Source organism: Gavia stellata, chromosome 7 (assembly GCF_030936135.1).
Source record: "Gavia stellata isolate bGavSte3 chromosome 7, bGavSte3.hap2, whole genome shotgun sequence".
NCBI classification, from domain to species: Eukaryota; Metazoa; Chordata; class Aves; order Gaviiformes; family Gaviidae; genus Gavia; species Gavia stellata.
Genome location: NC_082600.1, coordinates 45,203,386 through 45,221,867, shown reverse-complemented (window position 1 = coordinate 45,221,867; position 18,482 = coordinate 45,203,386). Strand labels below are relative to the sequence as shown.

The 18,482-nt window shown below is 39.9% G+C and overlaps 1 protein-coding gene across 1 annotated transcript in view; it reads left to right on the top strand.

Moving 5' to 3' along the window:
• The first annotated feature begins 1,337 nt into the window (after window positions 1-1,337).
• Window positions 1,338-18,482, top strand: part of CELF1 (CUGBP Elav-like family member 1) — a 30,631-nt gene continuing 13,486 nt past the window's right edge. Inside the window, exons 1-9 of the mRNA XM_009818427.2 lie at window positions 1,338-1,408; window positions 3,496-3,683; window positions 4,486-4,568; window positions 4,983-5,031; window positions 8,241-8,375; window positions 8,560-8,639; window positions 9,023-9,184; window positions 10,626-10,707; window positions 13,708-13,836. Coding sequence (XP_009816729.1) covers window positions 1,338-1,408; window positions 3,496-3,683; window positions 4,486-4,568; window positions 4,983-5,031; window positions 8,241-8,375; window positions 8,560-8,639; window positions 9,023-9,184; window positions 10,626-10,707; window positions 13,708-13,836 — 979 coding nt within the window. The remainder of the gene's footprint in view (window positions 1,409-3,495; window positions 3,684-4,485; window positions 4,569-4,982; window positions 5,032-8,240; window positions 8,376-8,559; window positions 8,640-9,022; window positions 9,185-10,625; window positions 10,708-13,707; window positions 13,837-18,482) is intronic.

The following is an 18,482-nucleotide window of genomic DNA, read 5'->3' as shown; positions in this document are numbered from 1 at the left end:
AGATGATCAGAAATGTTCTTTTTTTCAGAGGTTGGAAATGGTTATTTATGGAAGAATAATTGACATGTTGTAACTGTGCAAGTGTAAAGAAAGCTGTATATACTGACCAGTCTAAATAACTGCAAGTACACGTTGCAGTCATCGACAAGACAGGAAAGAAGAGATTGCAACTGCTCCAGCATGTGTTCCTTGATGCTCTGAGAGTTTATTTTGTAGTTATATCGACCATATACGTAAGGCTTATCTGGATTCATGTTGGACTTGAATTAATCATCCCTCCTGGAGTGCTTGGACACACCCAGCTGCCTTTGACTGCAGAAAGCGAGTGCTGCAAACACTTCTGCATCTCCCAATGCATCCAGTATTATCCAGATTATCTCCCCATTAGTTTGGGTATTGAAGATTAACAGGAGGTCTGTATTGTGTCTATAAATACACCTCACAGTTCCTTGATCAACATGTTACTCGTGTTTTAATGATGAAGCAGCTGAGGTGTTCTGATCAGTGTTTTCAAAGATTATAAAACAGTTTTCAACAAATCACTGTGGTTTTCCCTTTCTTTATCATGTATAGGCTCTGTATATCTCTGGATTTATAGGTGCATGATGGGCAAGGTATTGTTTCCAGAACAATATATGTTTTTCTTCTGTAAAAGGAGTAGGTTTTGATGTTCTGTGGTAGTGAAGGAATTTTTGAGTAATCAAGTCGTCTTAGCTTTGATTTTTTGGCAGGTTCAGAGAAGCATTTTAGTTGGCATTTTTCTCCCTACAAGTTAGGAGAACGTCAAAAATAGTGCACAAGGTGAAAAGAGTGAGATCAGCCATTGACAGTGTTTATGGTGAAGGAACCTCTTGATTTCAGACCTTAGTATTGGTGACACGGGAAGTGTCTGTCTGAACCTCAAGGCCTTGGACTGCCATTTTGGGAGGCAAGGAGTTAGTTGGGGATGGAAAGACTGGAGTTTGTATTCTTTCTGCTCTGTTACCCATTGCTATCTTCATGGATCTGACACTCTGTTTATCTGACAGTGCACTCAGTACTGCTTCGCCAGGGAAAATTGCACAAAACAAGCCCAGTGCATCAGCATTTTCATTGTGTATTAAGCTGAGCCTCCCTTCACATGGTCACATCCCCTTTTTAATCTGGGATTCCATGTCCCTTTCCCAGTCCAGCCTGTTTCTGTGGTGTCTATTGCTGGTCTCCCTGAGCTTCTGTTTCTGTGGTTTGAGTGTTTTTTGTGTGGCTGAGTGTTAAGACCTGCAGGACTTTTGGAAGTGGCGTTTGGGGCTTAGGCAATACACTGATTTAGTGTTAGTAGTTTGTCACAGACTGAGGTGATGGCTGCGTTCAAGTTGGATTTCCTCCCAGAGATGATGGTGGACCATTGCTCCTTGAATGCTAGCCCTGTGTAAGTATTTTGTCTTCATGTCTAAGTTACAACTAAAGTGATAGTTGGAATTGCTGTCTCTGAAGCCTCTGCTGGCTCAGAAACTCCCCTTGGGGGCGGGGGGGCGGGGAGGGAAGAGAACTAGGAGAGCCTGCAATTTGTTTTCTTGAAGAAATCCTAGTGGTCATTGACAATTGGTGTTGGATTCTGGATGAGGGGGGAAATGATCTGATAATTTTGGGAATGAGGACTAAGGAGGAATAAAGCTATTTGGCAGTGCTGTTTATAGTATGCTACAGGTGCTGATATAGAATCAGTTATTTAAATGAATTGTTGGGAGAACAGTTTCTGTTCTTCCCTATTAATGACTCTAGACTAAACCTTTTAATTAGGAGTGAAAGATTCCTTGAATACTGTTGAGGTCATGTTAAGAGTTGCCCAGTTAACAGGAGCTATGCTATGCTCTTGAAGCTACCCATGGCATAGAAGGCAGGGCTGAAAATTATTATTGGAAGAGGGTTAATGATTTCCAGTTGTTCTCAATTGGAATGAAAAGACATTGAATGAAAAGAGGTAGTTTACTTCTTTATAAAAGATACTGTTTGCCTTGGATATTTGGAGAGGTGCTGACCCTTTCTGAGTGGAAAGGTAGAGAGGAGTGAAGGGATTTATGATTCCCTTCTAGTAAGAAGCTTTGTTGTTTCTGAGGTCTGTTCATACAGTTAGAAAATTATGAGCTTTCCCAGCATCAGTTTTCCCTTAGGCTCTGAACAGCAGCGTATCGAGGGGAAAGATTCACTAAACACTACCTGGTTTAGAAATTATTTTGGTTTTTTAATTCTATTCGGGGGGAATATGATTGCAGATGGACAGTGAGAGGAACACTGTTTACTGTAATGTGCAGTTAATAAGCCATTCAAAAACTATCTTCAAAGGAAAAAAGCAGAGATAAAGGGAGCTGACTACTCTGGGAGAAGGCCACCTGTAATCTGCAACAAAGAGTTTGGGGGCGGGGGGAATTACTGTATAGTTACTATTCCACTCCCCATGTCCTTTCTAGATTATGCAGGGGTTGGTCAGCAATTTTAACCTACTAATCACTATAGCTACAATAGGATGTAATTAGAGTCGGTCTTCCACAGAGATAGGTCCTGTGGTATACCGGGCTATGACTACCCATAACAAGACCTCACGTTGCACTTGGCAAACTATGAGAAGTCAGTACAGAAAGCAGTGTATGACTGTCAACTAGCTGGGTGGAGTATGACAGTTTTATTAATAGGCTGTAAACTGTTTGGCTAGATGTAATGCCTTGAAGCCTATTGAAGATTCCCATGCTCAAAACTTCTGTGTTGTTGTAGTCTAAGAAGTGACTTTTTTTCTGTGTTAACACGCTACCATTACTCAACTTGATTCAGTCTGTGACTAGCTAGATTGTCCAATCCCAACCTGTTCATGTACAACCTAAGCCTTTTTTTTTTGCCAAATACTGTTGAAAGCTCCCTAGTTTCACAAAGAGCTATTGCCTTGCGAACCTTTAATGAAACTTCTCATTTGTTCAGTTGTACCTGTTCCTCTGTTTTAAGATGGATCTTCACTCTGGGAAACAGTTCCACATAGTCACAGTTAAAAACAATGAAAAAAATGTTATCCTCTCATTTTCACTGGTTACTGATAACTCCAGTAGTGTGTGGGTAGACTGAGTTTAGGTTCCTTCCTGTTCTGCTTTCTGTTTTTGTAAAATTCTACATGGTTGAACTAGTGGTATTTTTCAGTTACCTCAACAGATTTATGTCCTGAATCCCAGATGTTGACTACGTTATAGGAACAAACATTAAGAGAAGTTTTAAACAGCCATGTAGAGAGTGTTTGGTTTTCAAGTACATAGCTTGCAAACGAGTGTGAATGATGTTTCTGAATATTCTCTAGTATGCAAGACTGGGAATGTGCAAGAGTCTCGCTTTATATGTATATTTTAATCATATACATTTATACATGTGTAGAAATAATGTTTTTTTATCTTGCTGTGAGCATGCTTTTTCTAGCTGCAATAGCCTCTAGAATCTATGGAAAGATATAAACCAGAAATTCCTTCTTGTTTTTCATAGCTCAAAGAAAATGAATGGCACACTGGATCACCCAGACCAACCTGATCTAGATGCTATCAAGATGTTTGTGGGTCAGGTCCCACGGAGCTGGTGTGAGAAGGATCTAAGAGAACTTTTTGAACAGTATGGTGCTGTCTATGAAATCAATGTCTTGAGGGACAGGAGCCAAAACCCTCCTCAAAGCAAAGGTGAGAATTTCTGTACTTCACACGTGAGACCTGGGGTCTCAGCTTCTTTCACATAGTTACAATCTTAGCTGTTTCCTTATTCAAACATTCCTGTGTGTTGGAGCTCAGTGTGATGCCGTGTGCATGCAGGCTCAGGCTTTATAGTCTTTAAGTGTATGTGACTAATTATTTTTGGACTGTCATCCAGACATTAGCTGAGCTGAGGAAAATCATATTATTTTTTTTTTAGAGCTCAGAAGTAATGGGGATGCTTGAAGAGAATGGACTATAATTGCAAAGCAGAACATCAAATTAATACTGTGTTGCTCCAGAGCATCATTGTGATGCTGTGGTATGACTAAAATGTTGCTGGAAGTGTCACAGTTTCAGATAAAATATAAAATTTGAGGTCTTAGTCATTTGTGTACATCAAATACTAACTAAATGCTGTACCTGGATTTGCAGTTCAGTTATATGCAATACCCTATTTCCTGTGAAACTAGAAACTAGCTAAGTTTTTGGTACTAGCAAATAATTGTTGAATTTGATAATGGAAGTAGCTAACAATTATTTGGCACATGTATCTAAATGTTTGTTTTAATGGTGTATTGGTGGTGTTGGGTCAGTACTGAATATATCCTATTTTATTACACTTAGAATTCTTTTTTTAAACAGTCACACTCAGTAGTACCTACCTATTTCGATGTCTAACCTCTTGTCATACATATTGCATTGGAAGGATAGAAGAGGGACTTGGAATTTCTGTACAGCATGTCAAGATTCATAGTGTTCATTCTTGGCTAACATTTTGTTTCAATTGCAGGGTGCTGTTTTGTTACATTTTATACCCGTAAAGCTGCACTAGAAGCACAGAATGCTCTTCACAACATGAAGATCCTCCCAGGGGTAAGAGCAGAGCCATGCTTTCTTCGCAACTCTATCTTCTTTTTCTGAGCTCTCGCACCACTGATGTACAAACGTATGTTATCTTGCCCTCAAATCATGTTTTAAAAGAACTATTCAAAAGAGCAATGTCATGAGATTTGTATGATAACATCTTAAGGGAATTTTGGAGCATTTGGGAGAATAATATGGTAGTGAAGTGGGTGGGCATGGCTGCTATAATACTCTCTGAGGAGGAATGATGGCATATCATTAGGAAAGCTTTTCTTTCTTCGAGGAATTTATGTACTGTTAACATATGCACTTCTGTAGAGGCAATTTAGGCTACCATTTCTTTCTTCCACAATTCTTATGGAATGTATTCCATATAGTATAAAGTGAATGCACCTAGGATTAAATAATCTTCTTACATTTCAGATGCACCATCCTATCCAAATGAAACCAGCTGACAGTGAAAAGAGTAATGGTAAGCTGTACTAAAGTCTGAGTTTGGTGGCATCTTTTGTGCTAATAGGGAAGCTTGAGGATTTTCCTTTTGTTGAAAAGCTTCTGGTGAAGTCTTCTTGAAATGAGACCTTTTTTTTTTTAAAGGGAAAAAAAAAAAAGAAGAAGGTCTGTTTTCAGTACAGTAGGTAGCATAAGTGATGTCTCTAAAATTCCATGACTCAGTATCTCCCACTGCTGCTGCTTGTGGTAGAACCATGTTGTCAGTTAGGGAAACATCCAGTGAGTTCTTCTTTGTACTAAGGTGGTTTAAATCTTTGTTGGGGACATGGACAGCGGGTTTGAGTGCACCCTCAGCAAGTTTGCAGATGACACCAAGCTGAGTGCTGTGGTTGATACTCGAGAGGGAAGGGATGCTATCCAGAGAGACCTGGACAGGCTAGAGAGGTGGGCCCGCGCTGACCACATTAAGTTGGACAAGGCCAAGTGCAAGGTTCTGGCACTGGGGTCAGGGCAATCCCAAGCATGGATACAGGCTGGGTAATGAGTGGATTGAGAGCAGCCCTGTGGAGAAGGACTTGGAGGTATTGGTGGATGAAAAACTGAATATAAGCCAGCAATGTGCACTTGCAGCCCAGAAAGCCAGTTGTATCCTGGTCTGCATCAAAAGAAGGGCTAACAAGTCAAGGGAGGTGATTCTCCCATTCTACTCCACTCTCGTGAGACCCCACCTGGAGTACTGCGTTCAGCTCTGGGGCCCCCAGCATAAGAAAGACATGGGTCCAGAGGAGGGCCACAAAGATGATCAGAGGGCTGGAGCACCTCTCCTATGAGGAAAAGCTTGGGGTTGTTCATCCTGGAGAAGAGAAGGCTCCGGGGAGACCTTATTGCGGTCTTCCAGTACCTGAAGACAGCCTGCAAGAAAGCTGGAGAGGGACTTTTTACAAGGGCATGTAGTGATAGGACAAGGGGTGATGGCTTTAAGCTGAAAGAGGGTAGATGTAGATTAGATATTAGGCAGAAATTCTTCCCCATGAGGGTGGTGAGGCACTGGAACAGGTTGCCCAGAGAAGTTGTGGATGCCCCTTCCCTGGAAGCGTTCAAGGCCAGGTTGGACGGGGCTTTGAGCAAGCTGGTGTAGTGGAAGGTGTCCCTGCCCATGGCAGGGGGGTTGGAACTAGATGATCTTTAAGGTCCTTTCTGACCCAAATCATTCTATGATTGTATAGTGCTTGACCAGTTTGAAGCAAGGCCTGTTGCAGCTAGGGTGGGATTCAAAACTTCTTGTAGTATACAAGGGAGATTGAGAATTCACAACAGTTCAGTAGAGAAAAAACTAAGTATTTCTGCACAATGGCCATTTCAGGTGGATTTAGACATTTAGCATCTACCATTGGGTAAATGATCATGGTGAGTTTATATACATACATACATACATACATGCTCAAATGTATGTGTGAGTCTATATGTATTGCTGCAAGATAAGCAAAGAAAGTGTTTAGCATCTTGTAGTTTCAGCCTTTCTAGGCTTGGCTGAATTTTATTTTCTTCATTTGCCATAGTTACTATAAGATTAGTGTTGCATCATGAGGAAGATAATCCCGGTTCCAGAAAGCTTACATCTTAAGATAATTGAAAACAGATGATGGGATATACGGGTCACATATAGTAGGAGTAATTCCATCTGCAAATTTCTGCGTGTGTATACAGAATATGTTTCTGTGTAAAGATCTCTAGAAAGGAGTAATTCTCTTGAAGAAATGTTGGGAGGAGAACAGAATAGGTTCTCTAAACTAAAATTGATCTTGCATTATACACACTTACACGCGAATATCCTGGGAAAATAATAGGAAGAGGAAAAGAGTATTTAATGGAATTTTAGGGTGACAGTTCTGAGGCTATTATATAATTATATGAGTTTTAGTAAAAGGTGTAGGTGAAAATATAAATAAGAAAGCATCAGTTAAAAAGTCTTTTAACTTGCCATTAATAAAAGGGATTGTGGATCTCTTGAACTAAAATGGACTGCAAAAAGGATTTGAAAGCAGCTTTCTGCTCTAAGAGCTTGAAAGTGAACTGGCTACAACATTAAGATTTAATACTCATTTAAAGTCATGTCAGCTGGAATATTTTGGAATTTTCCTTTTCAACACCATAGAAGACTCGGCAAATAAACTGATTTCCCCTCACCATAGCACTAAATAGAAGACTTTCTCTCTTGAAGCTTCAAATTGTGCTACAGCCTTCATCACATTGTATTTTATATTGTGCTGAATGTTGTATTTGCAAACTGGTTTATATTTCCAAATGGTATTCTGCATAATTTGCTTCATCCTTTAAAAGCAAGTATTTCAGAGGTGATTAGCATCCTTAAATAAGTAAAACGAGAGGTATAAAGTTCTACTCTGGATTCAAATTCACCCCACTCCCTTGAGTGACCTTAAACTGACATTAGTAACCACTAACTGAAAAGTTAAGAGAAATGTCTTTCTGGACCATTTATTTTAAAATAGTCTGCACAGTGAAAGGTATTATTCAACTCTAATGTATCTAGTAGCATCAGCATTTAAAGGCAAGATACAGTAGCACACAGTCCATCCTTCTGATAGGAGGTGTTATTTTCATGCTTTTGATACAGATCAGAATGGATCAATCTGAAGCAGAACTAAAACTGTTCTGTTTAAGCAACTGCTGTTGCTTCCACCATGGAGACAGGAGCATGAGGAAGTAAGCAGATCTAAATTTAAGTGATTGGCATGATAAAGAGGCTAGAAAGAAGCTTTCTGCTGCTCACTTGCTTGTTTAGATGCAGTTAGGTATGTTGGTAGTCTAAAGATAGACAAGACAGAGGAGAGAGGATGAAAATAGTCCAATAAAACACATACAAGTCTTCTCTCATTCACCAGGAACTGAGTGTAGGAGATACAGGGAAGTGCTGAATCTGATATATTTTTTCCTTTTCTTACATTCTTGCAGTTCACAGCTTGCAAGGGAGAAACTGTCAGCAAAATGTAAACACAAAATATCATAAAACAGGGATCCTTCAGGTTCATTGAGGTATCTCATATGCATCCTCCTAAATTGAAGAGATTCCACTGCTGGGAATCTGATTTTGACAAGCCCCTACCCTAAATACAAGGGAAACAACTGCAGTTGATGGAGAAGACTTGACAAAATAAGATCTAGTAAGCGCATATTTGCTGGTAATGCTCTTATTCTTTGATTTCTTAGCAGTAGAAGATAGGAAGTTGTTTATTGGAATGATATCCAAGAAGTGCAATGAAAATGATATCCGAGTGATGTTCTCCCCCTTTGGGCAGATTGAAGAATGCAGGATATTACGGGGCCCAGATGGCCTGAGCAGAGGTAAGCAGGAAGCTTTTCCGGCAGTTCAAGGTTCTCCACTGGATGCTGCCTTTTGCAACTCAAGGTGGCATTTCAGCTCTTTCTGTGATTTCCCCCAGCCCCCCATAGGCATTTTCATTTGTTTATTCATCCCAGTAACCGTGGATGTAGTGAATGACTTGGTTCCTTTTTGTTCTTTCCCCAGGTTGTGCATTTGTGACTTTTACAACAAGAGCCATGGCACAAACAGCAATCAAAGCAATGCACCAAGCACAAACCATGGAGGTAAAACAAGTTAGCGGGTGTCAGGAGAAGATGTAATTTGTCAGGCAGTCACTATGGCGTTTGGAGGACTAGAGAGCAGAGAGAAGGATAAGTGCAGCCTGTGTTTCTTTGCAAATACTACTCCTGGACCTTTGTGTTTGTCCTGCTCCTATTTTTAGAGCTGGAGATAGCAACTTCATTTGCAGAGAAAATACCAAAATACAAAATAGAATTAAAAGCAAATGAGATTTTGAACCTTTAATGAAATGTGTTGTTTGAATGTATATATATATATATATGTATGTATGCATGTGGGGGGAGGGGAATACTTGCAACGACTAATGCAGTATTTTTGTGACTGCTGGGGATAGCAGGTATGTAATTGTTTGAATTGCTGTTTGCAGGGTTGCTCTTCTCCCATTGTGGTAAAATTTGCGGACACGCAGAAGGACAAAGAGCAGAAACGAATTGCTCAGCAACTCCAGCAACAAATGCAACAGATCAGTGCTGCCTCAGTATGGGGAAACCTGGCTGGTCTCAACACACTTGGACCCCAATACTTAGCAGTGAGTTTCTGATTTGGGTTCTTTTCATCTCTTCAGCAATTACAGTGTTTGACTGTCTTGTAGTGTTTAATGTATTCATTTTTAGAAGGCTCCTGATAGATACTAGCAGGGTTCTTAATCCCCATTTTGTGGATGAGGAGGCTGAAATTAAGTTTTGTGCTAACAGCTAGTCAGGATACATTTAAGTGAGGATTTCAACCCCACTCACTGTAACCCTAACTGCTGAAACTTTTTTCTTTTTTCTCCTGTCCTCTGCAAAATTACTTTGTGCTGGGAAGATTTTCTTTTTATGTTATGCCCTCAATGTTTACCCGTATAAGTGCCCTTTTCATGTCTACCTGATGACATGGTTCTTGTATTCCTCTTCCGTTTTTCCTTCTTCAGCCTTTATTTCTCATCCCCTTCCAGTGAAACCTAGAACAGTACTTGGTGCTGTCCAAATAGAAAAGGTGATCAGGTTGGAAGCACGAAGCAGCTGACACTGCACAGTAAAAAAAAAAAACAAAAAAACCCAAAAAACACCCCAACCAAACAGAAAAAAAAAACCCCACAACCCCAACCCCCCCAACCCACAGAAAACAGAGAGAAACTACTCTCTTTAGCAAAAATGACGCAACAGAAGGTAGTCTGCTGTTTGTCGCTGATTTTAGTTGCTTTTGCTGGGTCCCTAAAGGGTGAACTTTTCATAAACTGATGTAGTCTGGCTCATGTGGGTTGCCAGAGTAGCTATGAGAACTGTATTCATGCAGTATAAGGTCTGGGGAACAGAAAAAGAAAATTTCATCTCATTCTTGGTATGGTGTACTGTTGAAGTGGGGGCATTCTCTCTTTTACTACTGCTTTAGGTTTGGTAGATTGGAATTTTTTATAACACCACCTAGTTAATGGAGAAAGGAATAGGAAATCCTTCTAAATAGCTTCTGAGCTGAGGCTTGAAATTTCTCTCATGGCTGCTGTGCTTAAGGAAAGTGGAGGGGGGTTCCCTTTCACAGTGGCTCTTTGGTTTTGGTGTGGCATTTGCCATTTGTCCTATGCTGGCAGCGTCAACTGTAAAGTCTTGCTTGAGGTAGTATATCCTTAGGGGTGGCAGTCCTGCCTGCGGTGCTTTGAATAGGAGTTCTCTCTCACTACTGATTCTACTGGTTTTGTCTTGGTGTATTAGCTATAAACTTCCCCCAACATTGATTATGTTGAGTGGGGGAAGCATTGTACTGTTGCTTTGGCTGCAATGTGATGCGTGGGACACGTGGATTTTCACTAGGGTGGTGCTCTGGCTGTATTCTGTAAGGGGAATTCTCTTCACGCTTTGCTGCGATGTGGTGCACGGGCAGTGGGAGTTCCCTTTGTGACGGCGCTCTGGCTGTGGTGTGATGCAGTTTCTCCCAGAAGCGGAGCCAGCCCTCACTCTCACTCTTGTTTTGTTTTTTGGTGTAATGTCTAGCTTTATTTGCAGCTCCTTCAGCAGACAGCAGCTGCGTCATCTGGGAACCTGAACACATTGAGCAGCCTCCACCCAATGGGAGGTGAGTTTTTTCCACCAGAAGACAAGTTGAGTGCCAAAGAAATGAGGAGGAGGGTAGAGAAAGTAGCCAAAAGGCTGTAGACACATTAACCTCATTTGAAATAAGTAGTGCTGAGTTTACTCACTCCTTTGGAATGACAGGAATCCTCTGCTACAAGTGTGGATATTCCTTCTTAATCTTAGTTAACCATTGTCCCCAAGGTAAGTTGTGGTATGCTGGTAATCTCCCCTACCTCTGGCATTTAAAATTATATTCCCTTATGGGTACAAAAAGATGGCTCTGTATATTTATTTTCATCCAAACAAGTGCATATTTGAAACATTGTGTTTTGAAGTAGGCACTAATGCACGTGTTTCAGTGACAATGGGTTCTTAAGTTTCCTCGGTTTAAATTCTTTGTTCTTAAATACATCGAAGTTGAAAATGCAGTGTTGGTAGGCATGTGATCTAGTCCTTCATTCAGGTTCTTTAATTCCTTCGTTTGAATTACGATTGATTACACCATTGCTGTTAGGAAAATACCAGCTTAATAGGTATGGGCCAAATTCCTTGCTGTGGACTGCTAATCAGAATATTTGCTAAGTACAGCAGTACAGGGGCTGCAAATTGATCATCCCTTTTGTCTTCACAGGGTGGCGAATAATAAAACACATGTTAGTAACTCCATTCACCACATTCTCTAAATTCTTCTGCTGGCAGAAAAACTATAGTTTTGGTTTTAATACTGAACATTTTAAGCTTTTAAAATTGCCTCCTGCAGTTGTATGGTAGTTCACAGTATTACATGTCCTGTCTGTGCAGGGGTTGATCGAAAAGTGTTAAGAAAGTGAAGTGTCTTTGTACATCTAACTTGTGTTGGTGCACCCATCAGTAACAGTTACAAGCTTTTGCAAAGTGTTACAGGTTTGGTTGTAAGAACTTCAATTTATACTTGAGGTTGATTCTAACCTTAGCTTCTTATGTTTACTTTTTTCATGTTAGACCTCTTCAGAGCTCTTTAGATTTAAGACTCTTGCCAAAAGCAATTTTTTTTAAATCAGTTTCATTTTTTATGTGCCTGATACTGTTTTTCCCCCCCTCTTGTGTCTGTTTAAAAGCAGGTGGTAATAAAGGAGAAAAACAGTACAGCATGTTAATTGTTACTGGGGCAGGGGGAAGCGTGTAACTAGCTGAGGTTGCCTATGAGGTTTCCAGGGTAATTCTATCTTCACTATTTAAAAAAACACCTTAAAAATTGAGAACTCGGACGTATAAATAGCATGTTGCATGGTGTTTTGGAAGAAGTCGTCTGTGATTCTTAACTGAAAGAGTTTTAGTTTCAAAGTCCTGTTAATATCTCAGCTGATCTCCTTTCTTGAAATTCATAGAAAGAAAAATTAAGTAGGTAATTAGATCCCAAACTATATCAGACTTTGTAGACAAAATTTAATCTTGACCCTATTTGAAAGCAGATGGGAAAACAATGTGATGACAAGCGGACAGGTGCAGTGCGTACATACCAAACTGCTGCAGAAAGGAAGCAAGCTGCTCTGTTCTTCACTAGCTCTAATGCTTGCTCTTTTAACCCTCTGTAGCACAATAAAAACAAAAAATACAACTTTTTGGTTTCAACTTAATGCTTTTATGTTACAATGGCACCCTGAGGATCTAAATAAAGACAGAATCCTGTTGTTTCAGGTACTAAATGTGGTTAGGGAAACAGACCCTGTCACAAAGAGAAAACAATTGAAAAAGATTAAAAAAAAAAAAAACCAACACCTGTGCTAAAGGTAGTAGAAGTTTTTTAGCAAATAAATAGTTTATACTGCATTGTCACTTACATTCTTATGTTGTCTGTTTACATACTTAAATTACAAAACTGGGATTTTAATTATTTGAGATGTGTGTTTTGTCACCAAGTACTTACTGAGCATCCGAAAGATGAGGTGCCACATCTGGCTAGGAGGTTTTGATGTTGTTATATGAATGCTGATTAATTTAATTCTGTAGGGGAAAATTGCTAGGGATTGTCTGAATTCAGGTGAAAAGAGGAGGAATTATTAGAATAAACAAAGGTAGAGACAAAAAGGGGAAATAAGGGAAAAGGGAGGAGAGGCAGCACTGGAAGAATGGAGCTAGCCTACCAAAGGATGGCTAAAATACAGAATTCAGAAGAAGATCAGTATCAATGATAATCCCCTGGCAGGAAAAGAGGGCAAACTATAGGGTCAGTACTGACCAAATGGTTTCATTCAAAAACTATGACTCAAAATTAAGGTGAGTCAGATGAGTAAATTGACCAGTAAAAGTTCATCAGCACAGGGATACCTTCCTCCTCCTGCAGTATTCGTGGCTGCTTACCCACAACATGCCTGATGTTTCCCATTTTCCTTCTGTCTGGCCAGCTGACTATGCCTACGTTGGCTGATCTTGTGGTCAGGAGTTGCCATTTAACATTGTCTCATAATTGACTGTTGGGCCTTGGCTGCCAAGGGGACCAAACAAAATGTGCTGACGCTTAGCTGATGGTAGGTTAAAGGTGTGACTGTGTGACCGCTGTGATGTGTAGGCCGCCTTGAAAGAATTCTGCGGTTACTGCTGTTCCTGTACAAAGAGAGTGGAGGGATGCGAGACAAGAGGAGGTTATTGGTCTGGAGTCTGAACAAGTTCTCTGGCTTACAGATGAGCTGTCAGACCCTGGCTTAACTCTCAGTTAAAGCTGCTGTGCTTTTGTGACTGGAGAGAACACTGCTTGAAAATTTCTGTCCTCTGGAGCCTACATCTAGGATCATGACTACCTCGTCTTTTACAGAAACTCATCTATCTGGGCAGAGAAAAACTTCTTTTTTAGTTATAACAAGGAATCACAATGTAGGAAAGATTAGTAACTGGTATTAAGCCTGTTGTTTTTAAGCTCCTTCCCATTACTCCTTTGTGATGTTCTGAGCTTGCTGGATCTGTTAAGCTTGGATGATGGTGACTATTATAGGAGAAACTCTGTGAATTCTTCAATGTGTTGCAGGACTGAATGCGATGCAATTACAGAACCTGGCTGCATTAGCAGCTGCGGCCACTGCAGCTCAGAATACACCGAGTGGTACCGCTGCACTCACTTCCTCCAGCAGCCCCCTGAGTGTGCTCACCAGCTCAGGTAAGAGACTGCCTATGCTGTAGTGTGTTATGCTATGGGTTGCCTCAGGAGTCATTTCAGGATAGATGTCACCTGTTTTGTCTATCCCTTTTTGTCACTTTCATGTTGATTCTTTAATAGATAAGCAGTTTTACTAGTAGATTCACTGCCCTTTGTTTAGGGTAGGTATCTTTGCCACCAGCAAAGGCTGTTTTACCTGCTGTGTTGCTTCCTCCAAATGGTCAGATTAATTTAGAGTAAAAAGAATTTTTGAGGTCATCATAAAGCAGAAAGGTAGGTGACTTCTTTCCAGCCGCATTATTACAGTCTCATCACATATTCGGTTTATCTGTGATTTTTAGGCAGGTGCTGTGGCAGATGTACCCTGTTTCTCTGGACATGGAGATAGAAGATGCCTTAAGCATGAAGTAATGCATTCTGTGCACTAGAACAGTACAGTTTATATTCCTCTGGCATTAATTGAAGACAAGGATACTATAATTACCTCACAGAAGGAGAATAAACAGAGCCCTAGCACATTTACTGGAAAGCGTTGTCTAGAACTGAGTGTATAGGTCGCACATAAAAATCAGTATCTTGCTCTTCTGGGTTTTTTGTGGTTTGGTTTTTTTTACTTTAGGTTATGTACATTATCCAGAGAGGCTAGAATGTCCAAGAAGTGTTCTTTTGCTGCCTTATTGTTAAATGTGATCATTAAATGCAAGAAACAAAAAACTAAAAAATAAATTAAATTGTGCTTACATCAGACATGCTCAGTTTTTACCACAAATCAGGATCAGTATCCTACTCAGTTATTTCTATCCTATTTTCAGTTATTTCTAAATCCTGACATGGTAAGGGAGACCCTGTATATTCAGGGTGTCAGTTTCCCAGCATCTGCGGCGTGGTATGTGGGTTTGGTTTGGGTATTCTGGTTTTCCATAAAAAGCCAAATTGCTTATCCAGTCTTGAAATCCAGCCTACAGAGTTGACATCCTCACCTGTGATTGTGAGAGACCAAAGGCATTTTGGGGGTGTTTTAAATTTCCACAGGTAGCTTTTTGTATTGCATAGGAGGAACCAAGGAGCTGGACTAAGAGATTATAAAGAGATTACAAGGAAAAGCTGTTTAAAAACCTTATGTCACATGATCAGGAGTTAAACTGTGGGTGCTTTGCACAGTTTTCTCCTTAGAGAAATCCCCAAGAAAGAATTCAGTTCAAGGAGTGTTCTGTTGCTGGACAGGGTTTTTCTACATAAAACCTTTGTGGTCTGCAATCCTTAGATTAAAACTTCAGAACTGATCTTGACTCCCAGCTATGGTATCCTTTTCTATAATTTAGAAAAAAAAAAAAAAAACCAACAAAGAGTTGAGGCTATAGAAGAGCTGCATTTATAACCCACTAATGCCTCTTCATTGTAGAGAAAGCATGATGGTGAATGTATCTCAGAATTTCTCCCATACTTCCTCATGCAGTAGCAGAGCGGGAATTGTCAGGTTGCAATTTGCTGTGACTGGAGTTTAGAACTAAGATTTCCTTGTTGGCTGTCTCATCTACTGACTGGACCAAGTTTGTTCTCTGATTTGTTGAGGTAGGGAAAGGGGCTGGCAGGTTGTGAAGTTCAAATGCCAGACATACTAGAAAAGGCAGAGGCAGCCTCTTCTGAGAAGCATGCAGTGAAAGGACAAGGGCAACGGACACAAGTTGCAACAGAGAAAATTCTGATTGGATATAAAAGAAAAATAAAATTAATGGTGAGAGTGATTAAGCTCAGGAACCAGGTGCCAGAGGGACTGTGGAATCTGTATCATTTCAGAGATTCAGAATGCAATTGGAAAGGACCCTGAACAGGCTGACCTAACTCAGAGGTTAGACCAGCTCTGAGCAGACCATTAGACTTGATCCACAGAGGTCCCTTTCAACTGAAGTTATGCTACTCTTGTGGGATTCTTTGGGATCGGTTTCCCCTCTGTGAATTTTGGCTGTTCCACAGCGCTCTGCAGATTCCTTCTCCCTTGATGAGAGATGTATCTCAGGACTGTCTTGACTTTTGATCATGCTGGTGGAGGCCCTAGGGGGTGAGGAGCAGTCCATTTTTAAGCACCTTCTGTGCTGAATCCAAACAGCTTTCTGATCACCAGTCGTATCAGTAAATGTGTGTCAACTATCAAGTAATCGTGATGGCGTGATGGATCATTTGAATTAATATCTTATCCAGATGTATCAGTCAGTTCACTCTTCACAGGCTTGTAACATGAAGCAGTCACTATTGTATTGCTCTTTAAACTTAATTTCAAGTATAATTTTAAAGAGTAGCGATTAGCTTTGTTCAGAAGAAGTAAGTTCTGGAGGATATGTGGTCTATATGTAGTCACTGACATCAAACTCTGAAACAGTTGCAGTGCTTTTCGTTAGAGGTATGAATATGTTTCACCTTTTAAAACTGTACTGAAGTTGGGGGGAGCGGAAGCCTCAGTGCGTACAGACAGCATTCAATCTCATGATACTTCCTGTAATTATACAGCTTTTTAACTCCTTACTCTGAACTAGCTATTATCTCTTATAAAAGCAAACTTGAAATTCTCTTTTGATTAATGTGCATTCACGCTGTATGTATTCACATAGAAGGCTGGTGGACTCCACACATTCAGAGCATCCCTCTTGAACCATACCTAGACCTTGAAAAAACTCAGTGTATAGCTGTTCAGTACCATGTGTTAGTAAATGCCTTCCTTGTCTGTGGGACATATGGCAACATCTACTGTGATAACCTCTTAAACCTAACTGCAGATGAGATGACTACCGGCTTGACTTCTATCCGTCTGTCATCCAAATGTTCACCTGATGCTTATTTGCACGTATCTCCCAGATTGTCTTCAATTTGTGTAATTGGTGGAAAAATCCAGACAATCATTATGCATAGTTACCTTTTTGATATTATTTCATCTGCACTGATGTCTTTTGTGTTTGGGGAACTTGCAAGTCCACACAGTGCAGAGTCTGTGGACTATGCATAGGTTACATGTTAGAATGGTTGAACTCAGAGGTGTTAAATATTGTTGTTGTGCTGTCTTTACTACATATACAAATTCTCTGAAAACCTTTTCAAGTATTTTCAGCTAGTTCTGTTAGTTAGCCTTTTTGACTGGATATAACTCAGTAGATAGATCTAAGAAAACATAACCTCAGTAGCAAGCAAAAAAAACCCCAACAACCCACCAAAAACTGCACAGGAACAATGTTAAGAATTAGGGATGAAGTAAAGAATGTGTATAAAGCTATATTGGTTTTCCATCCCCATTAATGTGTACTGTTTTCTGATCTAAAATAATACACACAAAAAAGAACAGAAAGGATGATTAGAACTGTGGAACTCCTTCCCTATTAGGAGCAATGAGGGAGCCTGAAAAATAGAAGATTGATATGAGAGGAGGATACGATTGAAGCCTACAAATATATTCATGGTGTGATGAAGACGGATAGGGAAAGACCAGTTATTAGATATTTCAAGACAAGAATTACAGGATATCGGGTGAAGCTGACAGTTCAAAAATAGTTACTTATTTGCGTAGTGAACAATTAAATTGCCGAACTTGTGCCTTAGAACGTAGTAGAGTCAAACAATTTGGTGTTCAAAATGCACTGAAATTAATGAATGAAAATCATAATTTAATACAAAGACATTGCCCTTGGCCGAAAAAATCCTAGATTCGCAAATTGCTGCATTGGTATATAGACTACACATAGGAAGTATTCCTTTGTAATTGCCCTGTATTTCTGCTCTACTGTTATTTATCTGCCTCTAATCATCATCAGAAATGGGGTGCTGACTCAGTACAGCAATTCCTATGTACATATGATAAAGAAAATAAACCAAAGAGTGTTAAATTTTCTTGGTGTTTTCAGTAGTAAAGAAGTCAGCTAAACTAAAATAACTGTGTTCAGCTTTTTGTAGCGGTTTAAATGAATTTATTTAAAATCACAATCTTTTTAAAGTAGGGAAGGCATCCATTCTCTCTTACTTTTCTCTCTAGCCTTGGCTTCATTATTTTTTTTCCCATACCACTACTATTGTATTGTGGGGTTTCTTTTTGTTTTGTTTTTTTTTTTAAATGGTGTTCTCCTCTGTCAAATGTAGTGGTTTTTTGAATTATGCAGATTAGGCAATGAAGTGTTGCAGAAACAAGCGATATTCTAAAATTGAGGCAGCTGTATCATTTCTGGCTTTTATTCAGCCAGCTGTGCTTTTTTTTTTTCCTACCAACTTGAGGGTTATACTGTAACTTGTTCTCTGTATTTTTCCAATGTATAATATGCTACTGATAGTAAGACGGGAATTGTCTCCTTTTCTTCAGAGTAAGCATCTTAAAATGTAGTTTGGGACACTGTCTTTCAATTTCTGACTTGTTAAGAGAGTTTGTCTAGAACTTTTCCTAGAGAAGGATTATCATTTCCTCTGTCAGTACAAAAACTAAACAGTGATATGAAGTGCAGCTCCCCGGGTTCTGATGCAGCTTTTGTTAGGTACAGCTACTTTTGTTAGGTACAGCTTTTTCTGGGGCTTGTTAGGCAAGTTTGCTGTATTCCATTTAAATAGTTACCATATTCCACTCCAGCAGAGACTTTGTGCCACATATACGAAGTGGTGAATATGTAGTGTGTGTG